The 21,115-nt window shown below is 46.5% G+C and overlaps 1 protein-coding gene across 2 annotated transcripts in view; it reads left to right on the top strand.

Annotated features, from left to right (window-relative positions):
* Positions 1–21,115, top strand: part of NME5 (NME/NM23 family member 5) — a 315,360-nt gene that overhangs the window by 144,304 nt on the left and 149,941 nt on the right. Inside the window, exon 2 of one of the 2 annotated variants that reach the window (XM_073649499.1) lies at positions 11,581–11,743. In XM_073649499.1, the coding sequence (XP_073505600.1) occupies positions 11,591–11,743 (153 nt within the window). In that variant the 5' untranslated portion in view covers positions 11,581–11,590. The remainder of the gene's footprint in view (positions 1–11,580; positions 11,744–21,115) is intronic. The other variant, XM_073649500.1, reaches the window with a different exon arrangement.

Raw genomic sequence — 21,115 nt, 5'->3', positions numbered from 1 at the left:
TTTTCAACATACCATCAAGCAAAAAGTGGAATAAACTGCAATCAAAAAGTCAAATGAGAGTCTAAATGATATTGCTGGAAACGTAATCTTGTCCCACAAAAAACAAGCTGCCATACAGCTCCATCAGTGGAAAAATAGAAAAGTTATAGCTCTCAGAATAAAGCGATGCAAAAACAATTCTTTTTTTCTAGAAAATAGTTTTTATTGTGTAAAAGCGGCAAAACATAAAAAAAATATGAATGTGATATCGCTGTAATTGTACTGACCTCAAGAATAAAGATGCCTTATCAATTTTACCACATGAGAAATGGCATAAGAAATCCCAAAAAAACAATTGCTGTTTTTTGGTCATTCTGCCTCCCAAAAATCGTAATAGAAAGCGATCAAAAAATGTAATCTCACTGAAAATTGTACCAATAAAAACTTCAACTCGTCCCACAGAAAACAAGCCCTCACATGACTCTGCCGGCCGAAATATGGAAAAATTGTAGCTATCCAAATATGGCGATTCAAAAACTTGTTTTTACAATAAAAAGCGCCTTTTAGTGTATGACAACTGCCAATCATAAAAACCTGACATAAATCTGATATCGCTATAATCGCACCGACCTAATCACTTATACTGCACAAGGAATGACGTAAAAAATAAATGAAACCAATACTTCACCTGCTGTTGATTTGTTCATTCTTCTCCCAAAGATTGCAGTATGGCTCAGCGCACATTTATCCTGCGCGCTACGCTGAGTGCTTACACAGGGATTTCCGTGTAAATCTCTGAAATATGTGATTCAGATAGAACCCCCAGTGGAAGATTTCCTATAATGAGGCAGATGGAGACACTGTGGACATTGTCTGGCCTATGATCTGGCGGTGTCCATCTTTTAGGTGTGCATAAAAGCATGGTCCACCACAGTTTTGTGTACTTCTGAAAAGGACACCACTGAACGGAGGCCAAATGGAGTCCAGAGTAACTCTGCTTCCTCATTATAGTGAATGGATCCCTCAGGAGTATAATTTGAATCACATCACTCTGAGATTTAGATGGAAATGTGATCCAAAATGTTATGTAAAATTTCCAAACAAAGCTTCAAAATAGTCCCCACTCAGGTCCGTCATCTGTCAATGTAACAGGGGCTTCCACGTTACTGGTGGCACAAAGATACTGGTAAAGCACTAGGGCTCCTCGCCCCCAAAAGAAATCCAGCTAATTCTGTGCTCCCAAATCCAAATGTCCTCCTCCTTTCTGAACTCCAGTGTATCTAAACCACATTTAGCGTCCACATGTTTGGCATTTCTTTAGTGATGAGAGCATGCCTGATTTACGAGTGAATGTCTCCAAAAGCACGTGCTGGGCATAATGTACTGGTCACTACAATGTACTGGTCACTATAGTACTGGTCACTACAATGGCAGTTTGTAATTTTCACTCAGCAACATCCACTGCTGCTTGTTTCTAGAAAACACACATGGAGTCCAAATAGTCACTACACCTGTAGATAAATTCCCAGAGGGGTGTAATTTCCAAAATTGGGTCAATTGAGGGGGGATTCTGCTCTTCTAGCACTTAGGGGCTCTGTATAAGGAATCTGCAAACTATTTTACAATAATTTGTTCTCCAAGAGTCAAATAGCGCTCAGAGTCTCGCCGTGTGGCTAAACAGTCATGAAAAGCCACATATGGGGTATTGCCACGTTCAGCAGAAATTGTGTGACACATTTTGGCACCATTTTTACCCATTTCTCTCTGTGAAAATGTAAAATCTGGGGCTAAAATTTTTTTTGTGGTAAAAATGTAATTATTTTTTCTTCACCGCCCAATAGTATAAATTTCTGTGAGTCAAATGTGTCAATATGATCACTACACCCCTAGATGAATTCATTGGGAGGTGTAGTTTGTAAAATGGGGTCATTTATGGGGGTTTCTGCTGTGCTGGAACCTCAGGGGATCTGCCAATGTGACATGGCATCCGCAAACCATAACAGCAAAATCTGCACTGTAATATGGTTCTCCTTCCCTTCTGAGCTTTGCACTGTACCTCAAAAGTAGTTTTCGACCACTTATGAGGTATTGGCGCACTCAGGAGAAATTGCATATCAAATTGTACTGTTCGTTTTCTCCTATTATCCCTTTTGAATATTGCAAACGTGGGGTCAAAGCAACATTTTAGTGGAATAAAATAGTAATATTTCATTTACTCACCCAATGTTATACAAGTTTGTGAATCACCTGAGGGTTAAAAATATTCACTCAAATTTCCCATTTTTCCACACATAAACCCAAGTCATATGAAACAAATTTTACCACTATCATGAAGTGCAATATGTCATGAAAAAACATCTTTGATTCACTGGGATACGTTGAAGCGTTCCAGAGTTATTACCTCATAAAGTGACACTAGTCAGAATTGAAAAAAATGGCCTGGTCATGACACTGGTATTGTCGATGATCCGCTTATCTGAACCAACCAAGTTTTTGTACCCTCCCCCCTTTGTGAATCCCCTATTATAATAGAATAAGACTAAGACACCATATTCTTTGGGAAATTCTGGCCACAGCAGCCTTTATTTAAACAAAATTAGATAGATAAATCCAAATTAACACTCAAAAGGTAGGAAGGTCCTTGAAGCTCCAAAGATCTGGTGATTAACATAAACCAACAATTAAAACCAAAATTGTCCCCAGCCGTTACCCCACTGGCTCGAGAGCACCATAACCCCAAGGGGTTCCATTATTTACTTCCACTTCCAGGGCTCCGACATTACCTGCCGTGAGACCTCCAAAACCAGATCAGTAACCAACGTTTCCCAATTAAGGAATCCATACCCTAATGGACCCCCCAAACCAATTTAAATCCAACTTCAAGGACCCCCAACCGCCAAAGGCCACAGTGACCCAGCTCTACACCCAAAAACCCCCTTTACCGCAATACCCACCCTAGTGCGGGCGGGATAAAATGCTACTCCTGCGAGCGGGAATCTGAAAACCCCTCCCCTTGCCAGCTCTTAAAAACCCCTATTACAACCCCTCCACCTTACATTCTGATTCCTAGTCACTCCCTCCAACCCATTGTCATGCAGGCCTCCTTCCCAGCCTGCAGAGGGGGGGGGGGGGGTCGGCTGTACTCCGGCCTCTCCTTGACACTGGTATTGTCGATGATCCGCTTATCTGAACCATCCAAGTTTTTGTACCCTCCCCCCTTTGTGAATCCCCTATTATAATAGAATAAGACTAAGACACCATATTCTTTGGAAAATTCTGGCCACAGCACCCTTTATTTAAACAAAATTACATAGATAAATCCAAATTAACACTCAAAAGGTAGGAAGGTCCTTGAAGCTCCAAAGATCTGGTGATTAATATAAACCAACAATTAAAACCAAAATTGTCCCCAGCCGTTACCCCACGGGCTCGAGAGCACCATAACCCCAAGGGGTTCCATTGTTTACTTCCACTTCCAGGGCTCTGACATTACCTGCCGTGAGACCCCCAAAACCAGATCAGTAACCAACGTTTCCCAATTAAGGAATCCATACCCTAATGGACCCTCCCAAACCAATTTAAATCCAACTTCAAGGACCCCCAACCGCCACAACGAGGGCACTTTTGGCCTCCTTAATTCCTTCTTGTAATCCCAAAGCCCATATGTCAATGCCCACTGCATTTAAGTGCACACCGTCCACCAACCAAAATCCACCATCTCCTTTCTCTAAATCAAAATGCCGCACAGCAATCCCCCCATTCCTGGTAACAAAGCCAGAAACCGCCCTATTCACTTTAATCCTAGCTTTATTGATTTTTTCAACCGACCTAGCCCTATGCCAACATCTCCGTGGGGCAATCTCTGACCAAACAATAAACAAACCTGGAAATGCCATCCACAATCGCAACAAATCATGTTTGATATCCTTTATCAATTCTCTAAAAGGGCGCAAACTGAGGTCATTCCCTCCCACTTGCAAAACCAGGTGTCAGGTGACCTATCTAAACGCACACTGTGATGCACCTCCTGCAGCACCCTACTCCAATTCATGCCTCTAAAGCCCAACCACCTGATCACCGCCGTTTCTCTGTCAAAACCGAGCTGCCTTCCTGCAGGCCTTATATCCGCCCTCAGAGCTCCCCAATGCACCTAGGAGTGTCCCAGAATCCAAACCAACACGGAATTGGAACCTGCAGAATAAACACAAACATACTTGAAAAACACTTGCCTTAAAACAACAGCAGCCATAAAATCCAACATCAAATAGGCAGTTTACCTGCCTGACCCTGCGGTCTGATATAACTCTGATAACGTCTCGATTCCCATTGCCCAATGCGCTGTATAGCTTCCTTACTAAGACCACCAGCAGCCGCTTCCATTGCTGCTCCAATCCGAAATGAGTGTGACCCAAAACGGGCTGAATCTATCCCCAATGACGTTAAACACTTCCGAAAAACTGCTATAAACTGGTATCTAGACAAGAAAGACCCGTCCTTGTGACACAATAATGGCCCTCCCTGTTTTGGGTCAGATGCTTTGAACAGCTGCAAGCATCTCAAAGGACACATAAACGAATTCCCAGCTGCTCCCAAAGCTACCCATCTTCCCCTTCCTACTTGATCCGTTTTTAATTTCCGGATCCAAAATTCTACACCTCTAGCGGTGCCCAACACATCTGCTGACAGAAGTCCCCCGCCCACTGATCTACTAGGTGACACATTCTCACCCACCCTCAAAGCTCCAAAAAAGGCCAGGGAAAAAGCCAACCTGAAAAGACAAGTTTCAAACTCAGAACAGCACAACGACGGTAACACCTCCCCTATCTTTTCCAAAATGCCAAATGAAACTGGCCTCGTAGAGTCTTCATGCCCCTTCCCTCTCCGAAACCCCTTCAATGCCTGTTTTATTAAAAAACTTTTTGTTAAATCTCTCCGACCATGTAGCTTAAAGCCAAAGGCCATAGCCGCAATAGTCCGAGAGATTTTAGCTACTGAGCAACCCCCTTCAGCCTCCTGACTAATCCATGACAATAATACTCCTAACTGATCATCCTCCAAAGCCGTAAGGCCGACTGAATTAAGCAACTGGTCTTCCCATAATTGCCATATAGATTGATATGCTTCCCAAGTTCCCACCAACAACGATGACCTAATCAATGACCCCGCGGCCCGTATACCACCTTCCAAAGCTCCGGAGGGCATTCCAGCCCCTTGTCTGCCACCTCTGGTGCCAACCGCCGGAAGCGCTCCCACTGTGAACGAGAAAGTGAGTCAGCAATGTCATTGTGCACTCCAGGTACATGAGACGCTGTCACATAAGCATCCATGGAAAGGCACGTCAATACTAACTGGCGAAAAACCCTAATCACTGGGGGCGAGGATGCAGTAATATTGTTAATTGCAAACACAACCCCCATATTGTCGCAGTTAAACCGCACTCTCTTATTCCGAAGTTCCCCCTTCCACAAATATACTGCAACCAAAATGGGAAAAATCTCTAACAGGGCTATGTTTTTTACCAATCCTGATGCAACCCAATCTTCAGACCAACCGGAAACACACCATTGACCTCTGAAGTACGCCCCAAAACCTGAACTTCCTGCAGCATCTGTGTACAACTCCAAGGTACCGTTGTCCTGTACATCCTCCATGAGCAATGAACGTCCGTTATATTGCTCCAGAAATTTTTCCCACACTACCAAATCAGCTCTGTGTTCTGCCGACAAACGAATGTAATGATGTGGCGATTTTACCCCCGCCGTAGCGCTAGATAACCTACGAGAAAAAATTCTCCCCATGGGCATAATGGGGCATGCAAAATTAAGCTTCCCAAGAAGAGACTGTAAATCCCTCAAAGTCATTTTCTTTAACTTCCTAGCCCACACAACCTCCTTTCTCAACGCCGACACTTTCTCCTCTGGTAGCCTAAATTCCCAATTCACTGAATCAATCACAATACCTAAAAAACAAATACTTGTAACTGGCTCTTCAGTTTTTTCCGGAGACAAAGGCACACCAAAACGCTCGGCTACCCACTGAATCGCCCTCAACAGAATTTCACAACATGTAGAGTTGCCTGAACCGATGCACAAAAATCATCCAGATAAGGATAGATTCAATACTGGTCACATCCTGGACGACCCATTCCAGAAATGTACTGAAAGCCTCAAACAAAGAACAAGACAAAGAACAGCCCATGGGCAAACACCTGTTCACAAAAAACTCACCCCCCCAGTAACAACCCAAGAACCTAACACTTTCCGGGTGAACAGAAACGCTGATTCCACATCCGTCTTAGCCAGCAATGCCCCTTTACCGCACCGTCTAACCCACCGCGCCGCCTCATCAAATGACGTATAAACCACGGAACACAGTTCCGGATCAATCCCGTCATTAACTGACCTTCCCCGTGGATAAGAAAGGTGGTGAATGAGCCTAAACTTATTAGGCTCCTTTTTGGGCACTACCCCCAATGGAGAAACTACCAAATTTGAAAAAGGAGGATCTGCAAAAGGACCAGCCATACGCCCCAAAGCCACCTCTTTCTGAAATTTTTCAGAAACCACCTCCGCATATTGATCTGCCGATCTAAGATTTTTTAGAACCCGGGGGATATCAAATGGAGGTGGAGGAATTTTAAAACCGTCCGCAAAACCCGAAAGTAACATTGCCACTTTATCCCTATCAGGAAACCTATTTAGATAAGGGAGCATCGCAGTTAAGTTCACCGGCGTCTCCCCCTTGAGAATTGTTGGTCCCCGACTTAGCTTTCTTTTTGAAACACCTGGCGGCACCATGTGATGAGCCATTGCAGTGCGAGCAAAGATGCTTGAACCGGCAGTTGGCCCCGAATTTACACTGGCTGTCGTTGAACTGCCAGCATAAACCCGGTTTTTGATTTCCTGACTGCCCGGATGTACCTCCACTCCCTTGTGTACCTGATTGCCCAGCAGAATGGCCGGCGAAACTGGCCCCTCCGTGAAAGGAATGCCCCGATCTAGAAGGAGCCATCACCCGTAACAAAAGGCCAATGTCCTTCTGATCCCACTTTATGGCAGGACGAATAGCCTTCCTCTGACGAAACTGCTTGTCATAACGAAGCCATGTCTGACCCCCGTAAGTCCTATAGGCCTCCCCAATAGCGTCCATATAACAAAACAAGAGAGAGCAATTCTCCGGTGCTTTCTCACCTATCATGCTCGCCAAGATGGCGAATGCCTGTAGCCCATCAGTAAAAGTCTGCGGGATTAAACACCACCTTTTCTTTTCTTCATCCTCCTTCTTACTATCATCTTTTTTACTTTTATCCAGGTTAAATTTCGATAGAGGCAGAAGAGAAAAAATTTTGACGTATTCGTCTTTCCAAATTTTTTCCCTCACCTCTTTCTTAAGGTGCACCCCCAAAGGACCTTCAAAACACACGTAAACCTCTCCGTGAGCCCTATCGTCCAAATGAATTCTACATTCCTTTTCTTTCTCTGTCTGCACTGATACCGAAACGGGCTCGGGCAATTGACTCTCACCCCCAACTCTATTACCCATACTGCTCAACCCGCCCAAATGCGGATTCACCCATGCGGCCAAATGGCCCGAAGCGGCACTACTGCCCCTAACAAGTTGCGACAACAACTCCCTCACATTAGCTAATACCTCACTCACCCCTTCGCCAAGCGCCCCCGTCTGTCCCTGACTTGTACCCCCAACCACCAACCCCTGATTAGCACTAAATCCTGGGGATAAAACATTCTGGGATAACGAACGAGACACAGAACACAACTCACCAGGCTGCGGAGGATGTGGTCCCCCCAGCCGATATTCCTGAATCCAGCCGACCGACTCGCCTTCCAACTCTTCCCATTGGACCCTCCGCCTCTTGTGGCACGAACATCACCGATGCAATGGATCCCACCGACGCAACCCTGAAAGGCTGAAAATCACTGGCATGCACTGATGTTGAAAAAGGACCAGAAGGCTGTGTACAGTGCTGGCCAAACGTATTGGCACTCCTGCAATTCTGTCAGATAATACTCAGTTTCTTCCTGAAAATGATTGCAATCACAAATTCTTTGGTATTATTCTCTTCATTTAATTTGCTTGCAAGGAAAAAACACAAAAGAGAATGAAGCAAAAATCAAATCATTGATCATATCACACAAAATTCCAAAAAAGGGCCAGACAAAAGTATTGGCACCCTCAGCCTAATACTTGGTTGCACAACCTTTTGCCAAAATAACTGCGAACAACCGCTTCTGGTAACCATCAATGAGTTTCTTACAATGTTCTGCTGGAATTGTAGACCATTCTTCTTTGGCAAACTGCTCCAGGTCCCTGATATTTGAAGGGTGCCTTCTCCAAACTGCCATTTTGAGATCTCTCCACAGGTGTTCTATGGGATTCAGGTCTGGACTCATTTCTGGCCACCTTAGAAGTCTCCAGTGCTTTCTCTCAAACCATTTTATAGTGCTTTTGGAAGTGTGTTTTGGGTCATTGTCCTGCTGGAAGACCCATGACCTCTGAGGGAGACCCAGCTTTCTCACACTGGGCCCTACATTATGCTGCAAAATTTGTTGGTAGTCTTCAGACTTCATAATGCCATGCACACGGTCAAGCAGTCCAGTGCCAGAGGCAGCAAAGCAACCCCAAAACATCAGGGAACCTCCGCCATGTTTGACTGTAGGGACCGTGTTATTTTCTTTGAATGCCTCTTTTTTTTTCCTGTACACTCTATGTTGATGCTTTTTCCCAAAAAGCTCTACTTTTGTCTCATCTGACCAGAGAACATTCTTCCAAAACGTTTTAGGCTTTCTCAGGTAAGTTTTGGCAAACTCCAGCCTGGCTTTTTTATGTCTCGGGGTAAGAAGTGGGGTCTTCCTGGGTATCCTACAATACAGTCCCTTTTCATTCAGACGTCAACGGATAGTACGGGTTGACACTGTTGTACCCTCGGACTGCAGGGCAGCTTGAACTTGTTTGGATGTTAGTCGAGGTTCTTTATCCACCATCCGCACAATCTTGCGTTGAAATCTCTCGTCAATTTTTCTTTTACGTCTACATCTAGGGAGGTTAGTCACAGTGCCATGGGCTTTAAACTTCTTGATGACACAGCGCACGGAAGACACAGGAACATTCAGGTCTTTGGAGATGGACTTGTAGCCTTGAGATTGCTCATGCTTCCTCACAATTTGGTTTCTCAAGTCCTCAGACAGTTCTTTGGTCTTCTTTCTTTTCTCCATGCTCAATGTGGTATACACAAGGACACAGGACAGAGGTTGAGTCAACTTTAATCCATGTTGACTGGCTGCAAGTGTGATTTAGTTATTGCCAACACCTGTTAGGTGCCACAGGTAAGTTACAGGTGCTGTTAATTACACGAATTAGAGAAGCATCACTGGATTTTTCAAACAATGCCAATACTTTTGTCCACCCCCTTTTTTAGGTTTGGTGTGGAATTATATCCAATTTGGCTTTAGGACAATTCTTTTTGTGTTTTTTCATTGAAGACAAATTAAATGAAGAGAATAATACCAAAGAATTTGTGATTGCAATCATTTTCAGGAAGAAACTGAGTATTATCTGACAGAATTGCAGGGGTGCCAATACTTTTGGCCAGCACTGTATGTGAGGACGCATTATTATCACCCAGCCCCCTGCCCGCTCCGACCCCTGCCTCAAACGTCTGTGTGCCAGTGGCCAGCATATCTGCACCTGAGTTTAAAGCAGCCCACGAACTGCCTGTAAGGGCCGGTAATAACGCTTGCCTGTTGTCACCGCCTGATTGCTGCCCATCCTGGATGATCCTGTTGTCTTCTGCGTCTGAGGAGGCGGGCCGCCCGACAGGAGCATCGCCGTGGCGACCCCCCATGACATCACTGGTACCATCGGCCCTGGTGTGTGCAGACCCCGCCCCTGACTCAGGCTGCGGCCTGCTAACCGCTGCATGACACGTGCCGGCGGGCGGATTCCTCCCAGACCGAGGCCTACTACTCCGCTTCCTACATGGCACCCGGCCCAGAGGGGCTCCTGCGCCTGCGCAGTGTCTGGTGAGGCATGTCGGGTGACAGCCTGTCACAAGGCCGCGCCCGACGGGAACGCCGCTCGGGCCGTGCTGCCACAGCCACCGTCCCCGCTCCCCCTCTAAGGATCGCCGCTACCTGCTCCTCCAGCCATCCCACCGGTTGCGACTCAGCCGCCGTCCTCAGGGCCTCTAAGAGCTGCGCTGTAGAAGCCATGGTAGGACAGTAAGGGGAGACACAAAACGCTACCCCTGCGAGCGGAAATCTGAAAACCCCTCCCCTAGCCAGCCCTTAAAAACCCCTATTACAACCCCTCCCCCTTACATTCTGATTCCTAGTCACACCCTCCAACCCATTGTCATGCAGGCCTCCGTCCCAGCCTGCGGGGGGGGTCAGCTGTACTCCGGCCTCTCCTTGAAGGCGAAAACAGGCTTTAGTCCGAAAGGGTTAAACCCCACCTACTGTAAAATTTCTATGAATGTAGGAAGCCAAAGCATTATCTAATCAAAATAACATTTGTTTGACATTTATCTCAATTTTTTTATGTGCTAACAGGACTAGTAAATCACAGATAGTCACAGATCTCAGAGGACTCCATATAATAGCGAATTATGGTAACATTAACTCAGGTGTATTGAGATGTATTGAGGTCACTAGCTGTTTGTTTTTTTACAAGAATTTAGTAAGAATTGGATCAAATGAAGCAAAAAGCATGCAATTAGTGTGCTTCTGTGTAAAATTACACTGAAATACATATTAATTGACTATTTCTTGTTAATGGCTATGTGGTTGTGCAAAAAACAAGACTGCTAAGGGCTCTTTCAGACTTTCGGGATCATCAGTCCAATCTCAGATTGCAATGCACGGCCACACGTCTCCCGACCCAAGCGTGATATCCTCATAAAAATATATGAAGCAGTCAAGCTCAGGTCGGGAGACACGTGACCTGTCCCTACATCGCAATCTGAGATCAGACTGAAAATCACGGACGTCTGAAAGAACCCTCAGCCTGGTGACTCTGCCATTGTGCTACTACTTAGTGTTTACAGGGTATATGTTAATTTTGTTTCTTATCTTTGGTTTTGTCTGTTTAATGGCCAGTGTGAACATGCTCTTACTCTTTGCATGTATACCAACTCATACTCCAGTTAATTTCTTTCTGTTTTGCTTGAGGTTCTTGCACTCAGTGCAAGCAAGAATATGGCCCCCCTTTTCTTTGAGCTGGGCATTATGTTTATATAGCTTCCCATGGCTGGGTGTCAATAGTTGGGCCTCGGTCCTGCTCTGCCCTTATTCACATTGAAATAATTTTTTGACACATGGTAACGTTTTAATACTAGAAGTCGGAACCATCTCGATTGGGTACACCTTGTCACTGCTGGGATGGCTTCTATGCTTTTTTTGGTCGAAAACAGTGTTTACCAAGTACCTCATGTTATTTATATGCACATTTTACTTATGTGCAGAAAGGTATATGTTCATTTTGTTAGGTTTTATATATGTTCAAAAATATACTGCTATTCTGAAATATATGAAATGCACATAGGAAATGTGTTTTTTTTTATTATTAAATTTATAATATTTTCAGCAGAAGAAAAATGAGTGAAAACCATACAGGAATCAAAGAACAGTCCATGGGTTCTCCTAGGATTCAAGTTGAAAGAACCTTAGCACTTATCAAACCCGACGTTCTTCATAAAGCAGAAGAAATTGAGGACATAATTCTCCATAGTGGATTCCAAATTGTTCAGGTAATGTTAAAATACGCTCCTTGTTGATTATCGCAAGAACGTATTTTTGGCTTGTCTTGGCAGATAAGCCTTATGGGTGTGAAGTTCATGTTTAACCCTTTCACCCTGAAGCCTGTTTTCACCTTCCTGACCAGGCCAATTTTTTTAATTCTGACCGCTGTCACTTTGTGAGGTAATGACTCTGGAACGCTTCAAGGGATTCCAGTGATTCTGAGAATGTTTTTTTCGTGACATATTGTACTTCATGATAGTGGTAAAATTTCTTCGATATAACTTGCGTTTATTTGTGAAAAAATCAGAAATTTGGCAAAAATTTTGAAAATTTTGCAATTTTCAAAATTTGAATTTTCATACCCTTAAATCAGAGAGATATGTCACACAAAATAGTTAATAAATAACATTTCCCACATGTCTACTTTACATCAGCACAATTTTGGAACCAAAATTTTTTTTTGTTAGGGAGCTATAAGGGTTAAAAGTTGACCAGCGATTTCTCATTTTTCCAACAAAATTTACAAAAACATTTTTTTAGGGACCACATCATATTTGAAGTCACTTTGAGGGGTCTTTATGACAGAAAATACCCAAAAGTGACACCATTCTAAAAACTGCACCCCTCAAGGTGCTCAAAACCACATTCAAGAACTTTATTAACCCTTCAGGTGCTTCACAGGAATTTTTGGAATGTGGAAGAAAAAAATTAACATTTCACTTTTTTCACAAAAATGTTACTTTAGACCCAATTTTTTTTATTTTCACAGGGGTAACAGGAAAAAATGGACCCCCAAATTTTTTTGTGCAATTTCTCTTGAGCGTGCTGATACCCCATATGTGAGGGAAAACCACTGTTTGGGCGCACTGCAGGGTTCGGAAGGGAAGGAGCGCCATTAGACTTTTTGAATGTAAAATTTGTCTGAATAATTAGCAGACGCCATGTTGCGTTTGGAGAGCCCCTGATGTGCCTAAACAGTGGAAACCCCCCACAAGTGACACAATTTTGGAAACTAGACCCCTTAGGGAACTTATCTAGATGTGTGGTGAGCACCTTGAACCCCAAGGTGCTTCACAGAAGTTTATAATATTGAGCTGTAAAAATAAAATTTTCACATTTTTCCCACAAAACCGTTTTTCATCCCTTAATTTTGCATTATCATAAGGGTAATAGGATAAATTGCACCATGAAATTTGTTGTGCAATTTCTCCTGAACACGCCGATACCCCATATGTGGAGGCAAATTACTGTTTGGGCACATGGCAGGGTTTGAAAGGGAAGGAGCGCCATTTGACTTTTTGAATGTAAAATTTGTTTGAATAATTAGCGGACGCCATGTCACATTTGGGGAGCCCCTAATGTGCCTAAACAGTGGAAACCCCCCACAAGTGCCACCATTTTGGAAACTAAACCCCTTAGGAAACTTATCTAGATGTGTGATGAGCACCTTGCACCCCCAGCTGCTTCACAGAAGTTTATAATATTGAGCCGTAAAAATAAAATTTTCACATTTTTCCCATAAAAAATGTTTTTCATTCCCTAATTTTGCATTATCATAAGGGTAACAGGATAAATTGCACCATGAAATTTGTTGTACAATTTCTCCTGAGTACGCCGATACCCCATATGTGGGGGAAAACCACTGCTTTGGTGTACGGCAGGGTTCGGAAGAGAAAGGAGCGCTATGTTGGCTGGGATAGGCAGCAGATACCATGTCACATTTGAATAGTCGCTGACATGCCAAAACAGCAGAAACCCCCACAAGTGACCCCATTTTGTAAACTACACCTCTCAAGGAAATCATCTAGGGAAGTAGTGAGTATTTTTTAATTTTTAAATTTATACCATTGGGCAGTGAAAAAAGCATAATTATATTTTTACCACAAAAAAATGTTTTACCCTCAGATTTTACATTTTCACAAAGGGCAATGGGAAAAATGGTGCCGAAATGTGTCACACAATTTCTTCTAAAAGTGTCAATACCCCATATGTGGCTGTATCGTACCGCTCAGCCATACGGCGAGATCTGGGGGGGACGGAGCGCTATTTGACAATTGGAGAACAAATTATTGTAGAATAGGCATTTGGATTTGGGAGCACAAAATTTTCTAAATTTCTTTTGGGGGGCAAGGGCCATTTTGCTTTTCCAGAGCCTTTCTGCTACCAGTAACTTGGAATATTTTTAACAGATGACGGACCTGAGTGGGGACTAGCTTTTTTTGAGGACTGAGTTGAAGCTTTTATTGGGAACATTTTACGTAACATTTATCCGGCGCTCTAGGCTGAGCACTTACATCGGGGTTTCCATCTAAATTTCCAAGTGATGTAATTCAGATGAAACCTCTGCGGGATCCATTCACTGTAATGTGGCAGAGTTACTCTGGACTCCGTCTGGCCTCTGTTTAGCGGTGTCCTTTTTTTCTGAAGTGCACAAAACTGTGGCCAACCGCACTTTTATGCACGCCTAAAACAAATGACACCTTGGGATCACAGGTCAGACGGCATTCACAGTGGCCTATATCTGCCTCATTACAGGGAATCTTCCGTCATGGGTTCCGTCTGAATCACGTATTTCAGAGATTTACACGGAAACTCTGGTGTAAGCGCTCAGCGCAGAGCGCAGGATAAATGTGCGCAGAGCCTTACTGCGATCTTTGGGAGACATAATAAACAAATCAGTAGCAGGTGAAGAATTGGTTTTATTTATTTTTTACGCCGTTCCTAGTGTGATATAACTGATTAGATTAATTTATTCTTCGGGTCGGTGCGATTACAGAGATACCAGATTTATATCGGGTTTTTATGACTGACAGCTGTCACACACTAAAAGACGCTTTTTTTGCAAAATCTAGTTTTTGCATCACCATATTTTGAGAGCTATAATTTTTCCATATTTCGGCCGACAGAGTCATGTGATGGCTTGTTTTTTGCGGGACGAGTTGACATTTTTATTGGTACCATTTTTGGGTACGTGACATTTTTTGAACGCTTTCTATTCCGTTTTTTGGGAGGTAAAATTAACAAAAACAAACAATTCAGGAATTGTTTTTTGAGGTTTTTTTTTATGCCGTTCTGCGTGTGGTAAAAGTGATCAGGCAGCGTTATTCTTCGGGTCAGTACGTTTACAGCGATACTACACTTACTGTATTTTTTTTATGTTTTGGCGCTTTTACGCAATAAAACAATTTTATAGAAAAAAATATTTTTTTTGCATTGCTTTATTCTGAGCGCTATAACTTTTTTATTTTTCGGCTGATGGAGCTGTATGGCGGCTTTTTTTTTGCAGAACAAGATGACGTTTTCAGCGGTACCATTTTTATTTCTATTTTGTTTTTTGATCGCATTTTTTTCCACTTTTTGTTTGGCGATATGATGAAAAAGCATATTTTTTTGCTCCGTTTTTTATTTATTTTTATTACGGTGTGCACAGAAGGAGTTAATTAGTGTGACAGTTTTATAGCTCGGGTTGTTTCGGACGCGGCGATACCAAATATGTGTACTTTTTTTGGTTTTGTAAAAATATACGGATTTATTGGTTTAATATTTTATTTATTTATTTTTATTTATTTTGTGATTTTTTTTTAATAGGTTAAAAACTTTTTTTTTTACTTTTTTTTACATTTTTTCTTAGTCCCTGTATGGGACATTAATTTTTATTTTTCTGATCACTGATCTCATGTAATGTAATAGACATATATTACATTACATGAGATCTTCCCTGACTGTTTCAGTCAGAGTCTCCTGTCTGGCTCCTGTCTGCTATGGCAGAGCTGGAGGCGGTCATGTGACCTCCAGCTGCCAGAGCAACCCCAGGTCCTGGAAGGACTCGGAGGTCTTCGGAGAGGTAGGTTGACGACCCCCTCTCCTCCTGCTGTCTCCTATGTAGCATCGGCGTCTCTGCCCCGTAGTAGGCAGAGACGCCGTCCCTCTCACCTCCCCGCTCCTGGCGCGGCATCCTCCAGCGCTTCTCTCCCCGCTGCTTCCGGCACGCGCTCCTTCCCCGACAGTGTGCTTAGGGCGCGCGCGCGCTCCCACTCTCTTAAAGGGACCGCGCGCACCGTCCTAAGGAGTCCCCGGCCAATTGCCGGAGGACCTCCAATATATATGGCACCTCCTCCAAAATGGAGGTGCCCGAGCAATGTTGTTGCAAAGCCTTTCAACTCTGCTTCAGCCCACAGGTCCCGTTACCAGTTACCTGCCAGTCACCTGCCAGTCACCTGCCAGATTCCTGCCTGTTACTTATCTATCTGTGGTCCGACAGTCTGCCTACCAGCCCTGCCAGTCTGTCTATGGATCAGTCTGCCCGCTCACCTGGGAGCGCTCACCTACTACCTGCCTGCTAGCCTACCTGGAGGCTCCGCCGTCACGTGCTGTGACCACCTGCCTGTCCAGAGACTCTTGCCCGCTCACCTGGGAGCGTCCGCCTACCTGCCTGCTAGCCTACCTGGAGGCTCTGCCGTCACGTGCCGTGACCACCCGCCTGTCAAGAGACTGTCCCCGTCACTTGCCGTGACCTCCTGCCCTTCTACCCAGAGACTGTCCCCGTCACTAGCCGTGACTACCTGCCCGCCTTCCCTGGGAGCCACCCGCTTCCTTACAAGGACTGCCCCCTTGTATAGTTGCTCAGAGGTTCCACCTCCCAGACCCGTTACAGTTTGCTCGGGCCATGGAACCCGGTGGCCCCAGATCTCCGATCTGCACCAGGAAGTCTTACGTCAGAAAACTCAGCAGGAGGTGGTACTGTCCTATCTACGGTCCGTTAACTCTCGTCTAGGCGCATTGTGTGACTCGTCTATGTCTACCTCTGGTCCAGCCGTGCCCATTCCTGCGGTAGCGCAATCCAGTCCCTTCATGGACCTCGGCTTCTGGCACCTCCACGCTTTGCCGGCGAACCTACTTTAGCTCGGGGTTTCCTAAACTAGTGCACCCTGCACTTTGAGCTATTGGCATACCAGTTCATCTCCGACCGGGCCAAGGTGGCCTTCATCATGTCCCATCTCACTGGGGAGGCACTGGCATGGCTAAATCCCCTGTGGGAGAGAGGGGATCCCCTGGTGTCCGACCTGCCGTCTTTCCTCGCTGCTTTCCGGAAAGTCTTCGATGAACCTAGACGGAAAACCTCTTCTGCCTCCTCTCTGCTACGTCTCCGCCAAGGGAGTCTCACCGTGGGCCAATATGCCATACGGTTCCGCACCCTCGCTTCTGAGCTTGCCTGGGAAAATGAGGCTCTGGTGTCCGTCTTCTGGGAGGGTCTTTCCGGTCGGATTAAGGACGAGTTTGCTGGTCGGGACATTCCTACCACTCTGGATGACCTGGTGTCACTAGCTACCCGGATTGGCATCCGGTTCCAAGAACGTGCCAAAGAGACTGCCTGGGAGAAAGACTTTTCTTGCTCTGCTCCTACTTCCCTGAGACCTGCCTCTCAACCAGTCACTCCGCGGGCGCTCTCGCCTGTACCTATCTCAGATCTCGCCAAGAATCTCGCCGAGCCGAGGGAAGCTGTTTCTATTGTGGCAGTATGGAGCACTTCATCCGTTCCTGCCCGGAAAAGCCGGGAAACGCCAGTGTCTAGGACCACTCGGAGAGGTCGTCCTAGACAAAAGTAAGCCCTCTCCGTCTCTGACTTTACCGGTCTCTATTGCTTGGGGAGAAAACCGTCACTTTGAACTCGCCCACCTGGATTCTGGAGCTGCTGGAAACCTCATCTCCCAGTCTCTGGTAGAGAGATACCGTATTCCCACCAAGTCCCTGGCTGAACCATTGTCAGTCGTCTCCGTGGATGGAAGACTTCTCTCGGAGACCATCCTGCTCGTCACTGAACCCATAACCCTGCAGGTGGGAATGCTGCACTCTGAGGAAATCTCATTCCATGTGCTGTCCGGACTTTCTCACTCCCTGTTGCTAGGTCTACCTTGGCTTCAGACACACGAACCCGTATTGAACTGGCGATCCGGTGAAGTACTCCGATGGGGTCCAGACTGCCATAGGACCTGCCTGGTTCCGGTCCGCCCAGCTCGCCCTCCGCCTACTCCAGCTAATTTACCAGGTCTCCCGGCTCCTTACTGGCCCTATGCGGACGTCTTCGGTAAGAAGGAAGCAGAGACGTTGCCACCCCATAGGCCATATGACTGCCCGATCGACCTGGTACCTGGCACCACTCCTCCCCGTGGGTGTATCTACCCGTAGTCTGCAGCCGAGACCCGGGCCATGTCTGAGTACATTGAAGAGAATCTGGCTAGGGGATTTATCCGAAAATCTACCTCCCCGGCTGGAGCCGGATTCTTCTTTGTCAAAAAGAAAGACGGCTCGCTACGTCCCTGTATTGACTACAGAGGACTCAATCTCATCACAGTAAAAAACAAATACCCCCTGCCGCTCATCTCCGAATTGTTTGACCGTCTCAAGGGCGCCAGGATCTTCTCCAAGCTGGATCTATGAGGAGCATATAACCTGGCCGGATCCGTCAAGGAGACGAGTGGAAGACGGCATTCAATACCCGGGACGGTCACTATGAGTACCTTGTGATGCCCTTCGGTCTCTGTAATGCTCCCGCTGTCTTTCAAGAACTAGTCAACGACATCTTCCGTGACCTCCTGTACTCCTGCGTAGTGGTATACCTGGACGATATCTTGGTCTTCTCTCCGGATCTCCCCACACACCGAAGGGATGTTCGTCAGGTCCTGCTTAGGCTTCGGCAGAACCACCTCTATGCCAAATACGAGAAGTGCAAGTGCCTCTTCGACCAGACCTCCCTACCGTTCTTGGGCTATGTCATCTCCCAGACAGGTCTGCAAATGGATCCCGAGAAGCTCTCTTCCGTTCTAAAATGGCCTCATCCTGAAGGTTTGAAGGCGATACAGCGATTCCTGGGCTTCGCTAATTACTATCGTCTTTTCATCCCACACTTCTCGTCTCGGACTGCTCCCATATCTGCACTTAACCGTAAGGGGGCTAATCCCAGGACATGGTCGCCTGAAGCCGAGGAGGCCTTCCTTTCCTTAAAGAAAGCCTTCGCCTCTGCTCCCGTCCTGCACCGTCCGGACTGTAATAAACAATTCTACCTGGAGGTTGATGCCTCCTCCTCCGGAGCCGGAGCGGTACTCACCCAAAAATCTTCTACCGGGAGAATGGTAACCTGCGGCTTCTTCTCCAAAATCTTCTCCTCGTCTGAGCGCAACTACTCCATAGGAGACCGTGAATTGTTAGCCATCAAATTGGCACTGGGGGAGTGGCGCTATCTGCTTGAAGGGGCTCTTTACCCGGTAATTATCTACACGGATCACAAAAACCTGGCATATCTCCAAAATGCCCAGAGACTCAATCCTCGCCAGGCCTGGTGGTCGTTGTTTTTTGCCCGCTTCGACTTCATTCTTCATTTCCGTCCGGCGGACAAGAACGTCAAAGCTGATGCCTTGTCCCGGTCCTTCCTGTCCTCCGATCAAGAGGAGGAGCCTACGCACATCATCGACTCCTCCAAGGTGATGAATGTGGCCCCCTTGGATCTGACTCGTCTCCCACCCGGTAAAACGTTTGTAGCTGTACCAGATCGGGAGAGGGTTCTTCGCTGGGGACATTCTTCTAAACTAGCTGGCCATGCTGGCCAAAAGAAGACCTTCCAACTCATTACCCGGCATTACTGGTGGCCTACCCTTCGTAAGGACGTGGTAGACTTCGTCGCGGCCTGCTCATCCTGTGCCCGTAACAAAGTTCCCAGACATCTACCAGCCGGCCATCTCCTGCCCCTTCCCGTACCTGCTGCTCATTGGCAGCACATTGCTATGGACTTTATCACCGATCTTCCTATTTCTGCCGGTTGTACAGTCATTTGGGTTGTCGCTGACCGCTTTTCTAAGATGGCCCACTTCATTCCCCTGCCTGGTCTCCCATCTGCACCCGAGCTGGCTAAAGACTTTATCCGGCTCATCTTCCGTCTCCATGGCCTGCCCCTCCACATCGTGTCGGATCGTGGGGTTCAGTTCACCTCATGCTTCTGGAGAGCCACATGTAAGCTGCTAGACATCACCCTGGACTTCTCCTCCGCTTACCACCCACAGTCCAATGGTCAAGTGGAGCGGATCAATCAGATCCTGACCAGTTACCTCTGGCACTTCGTTAATGCACACCATTCGGACTGGGTGGATCTCCTACCATGGGCCGAGTTCTCTTACAATAACCATGAGAGCGAATCCTCTTCCAAATCCCATTCTTTATAGTCGGTGGCCAACATCCCCGGATTCCACTTCCTGTCTCCGTTTCTGTGGACAAGCCTGCTGCGGAATCTCTTGTCAGCAAATTTTCTACTATTTGGGAGAGTACCAGGTCCGCTCTTCTTCTGTCCTCTGAGCGGATGAAGAGATATGCTGATAAGAGACGTCTGGATCCGCCTCAATTCCGTCCGGGAGGTTTGGCTCTCGTCCAAACGTGTGCGGCTCAAAGTACCCTCCTTCAAGTTGGGCCCTCGATTCATCGGTCCCTTCGAAGTCCTCAGGTAAATTAACCCTGTGGCCTACAAATTAAAACTCCCGGCCACCCTACGGATTCCCAACTCCTTCCACGTATCTCTCCTCAAACCCGTTGTCTTTAACTCTTTTTCCAATAATCCAGGTGCCCCTCCTGCTCCGGTTTCCGCTGATGACGTCTTTGAGGTAGAGAGTATTCTGGCCTCCAAGAGGGTAAGAGGAAAGACCTTTTTTCTGGTAGATTGGAAGGGGTTTGGTCCTGAGGAGAGAACTTGGGAACCCAGGGAGAACATCAACGCCCCGCTTCTCCTTGAAAAATTTCTTTCTGGCCAAAAAAAGAGGGGGCCTAAAGGAAGGGGTACTGTAGCATCGGCGTCTCTGCCCCGTACTAGGCAGAGACGCCGTCCCTCTCACCTCCCCGCTCCTGGCGCGGCGTCCTCCAGCGCTTCTCTCGCCGCTGCTTCCGGCACGCGCTCCTTCCCCGGCAGTGTGCTTAGGGCGCGCGCGCGCTCCCCCTCTCTTAAAGGGACCATGCGCGCCGTCCTAAGGAGTCCCCGGCCAATTGCCGGAGGACCTCCCATATATAAGGCACCTCCTCCAAAATGGAGGTGCCCGAGCAATGTTGTTGCAAAGCCTTTCAACTCCGCTTCAGCCCACAGGTCCCGTTACCAGTTACCTGCCAGTCACCTGCCAGTCACCTGCCAGATTCCTGCCTGTTACTTATCTATCTGCGGTCCGACAGTCTGCCTACTAGCCCTGCCAGTCTGTCTATGGATCAGTCTGCCCGCTCACCTGGGAGCGCTCACCTACTACCTGCCTGCTAGCCTACCTGGAGGCTCCGCCGTCACGTGCTGTGACCACCTGCCTGTCCAGAGACTCTTGCCCGCTCACCTGGGAGCGCTCACATGCTACCTGCCTGCT

The sequence above is a fragment of the Phyllobates terribilis genome, unplaced genomic scaffold, assembly GCF_046119375.1.
Source record: "Phyllobates terribilis strain yellow unplaced genomic scaffold, ASM4611937v1 Scaffold_10__3_contigs__length_209671492, whole genome shotgun sequence".
Taxonomy (NCBI): Eukaryota; Metazoa; Chordata; class Amphibia; order Anura; family Dendrobatidae; genus Phyllobates; species Phyllobates terribilis.
Note: the sequence above shows the minus strand (reverse complement) of the source record. Positions and strands in the feature narration are given on the sequence as shown.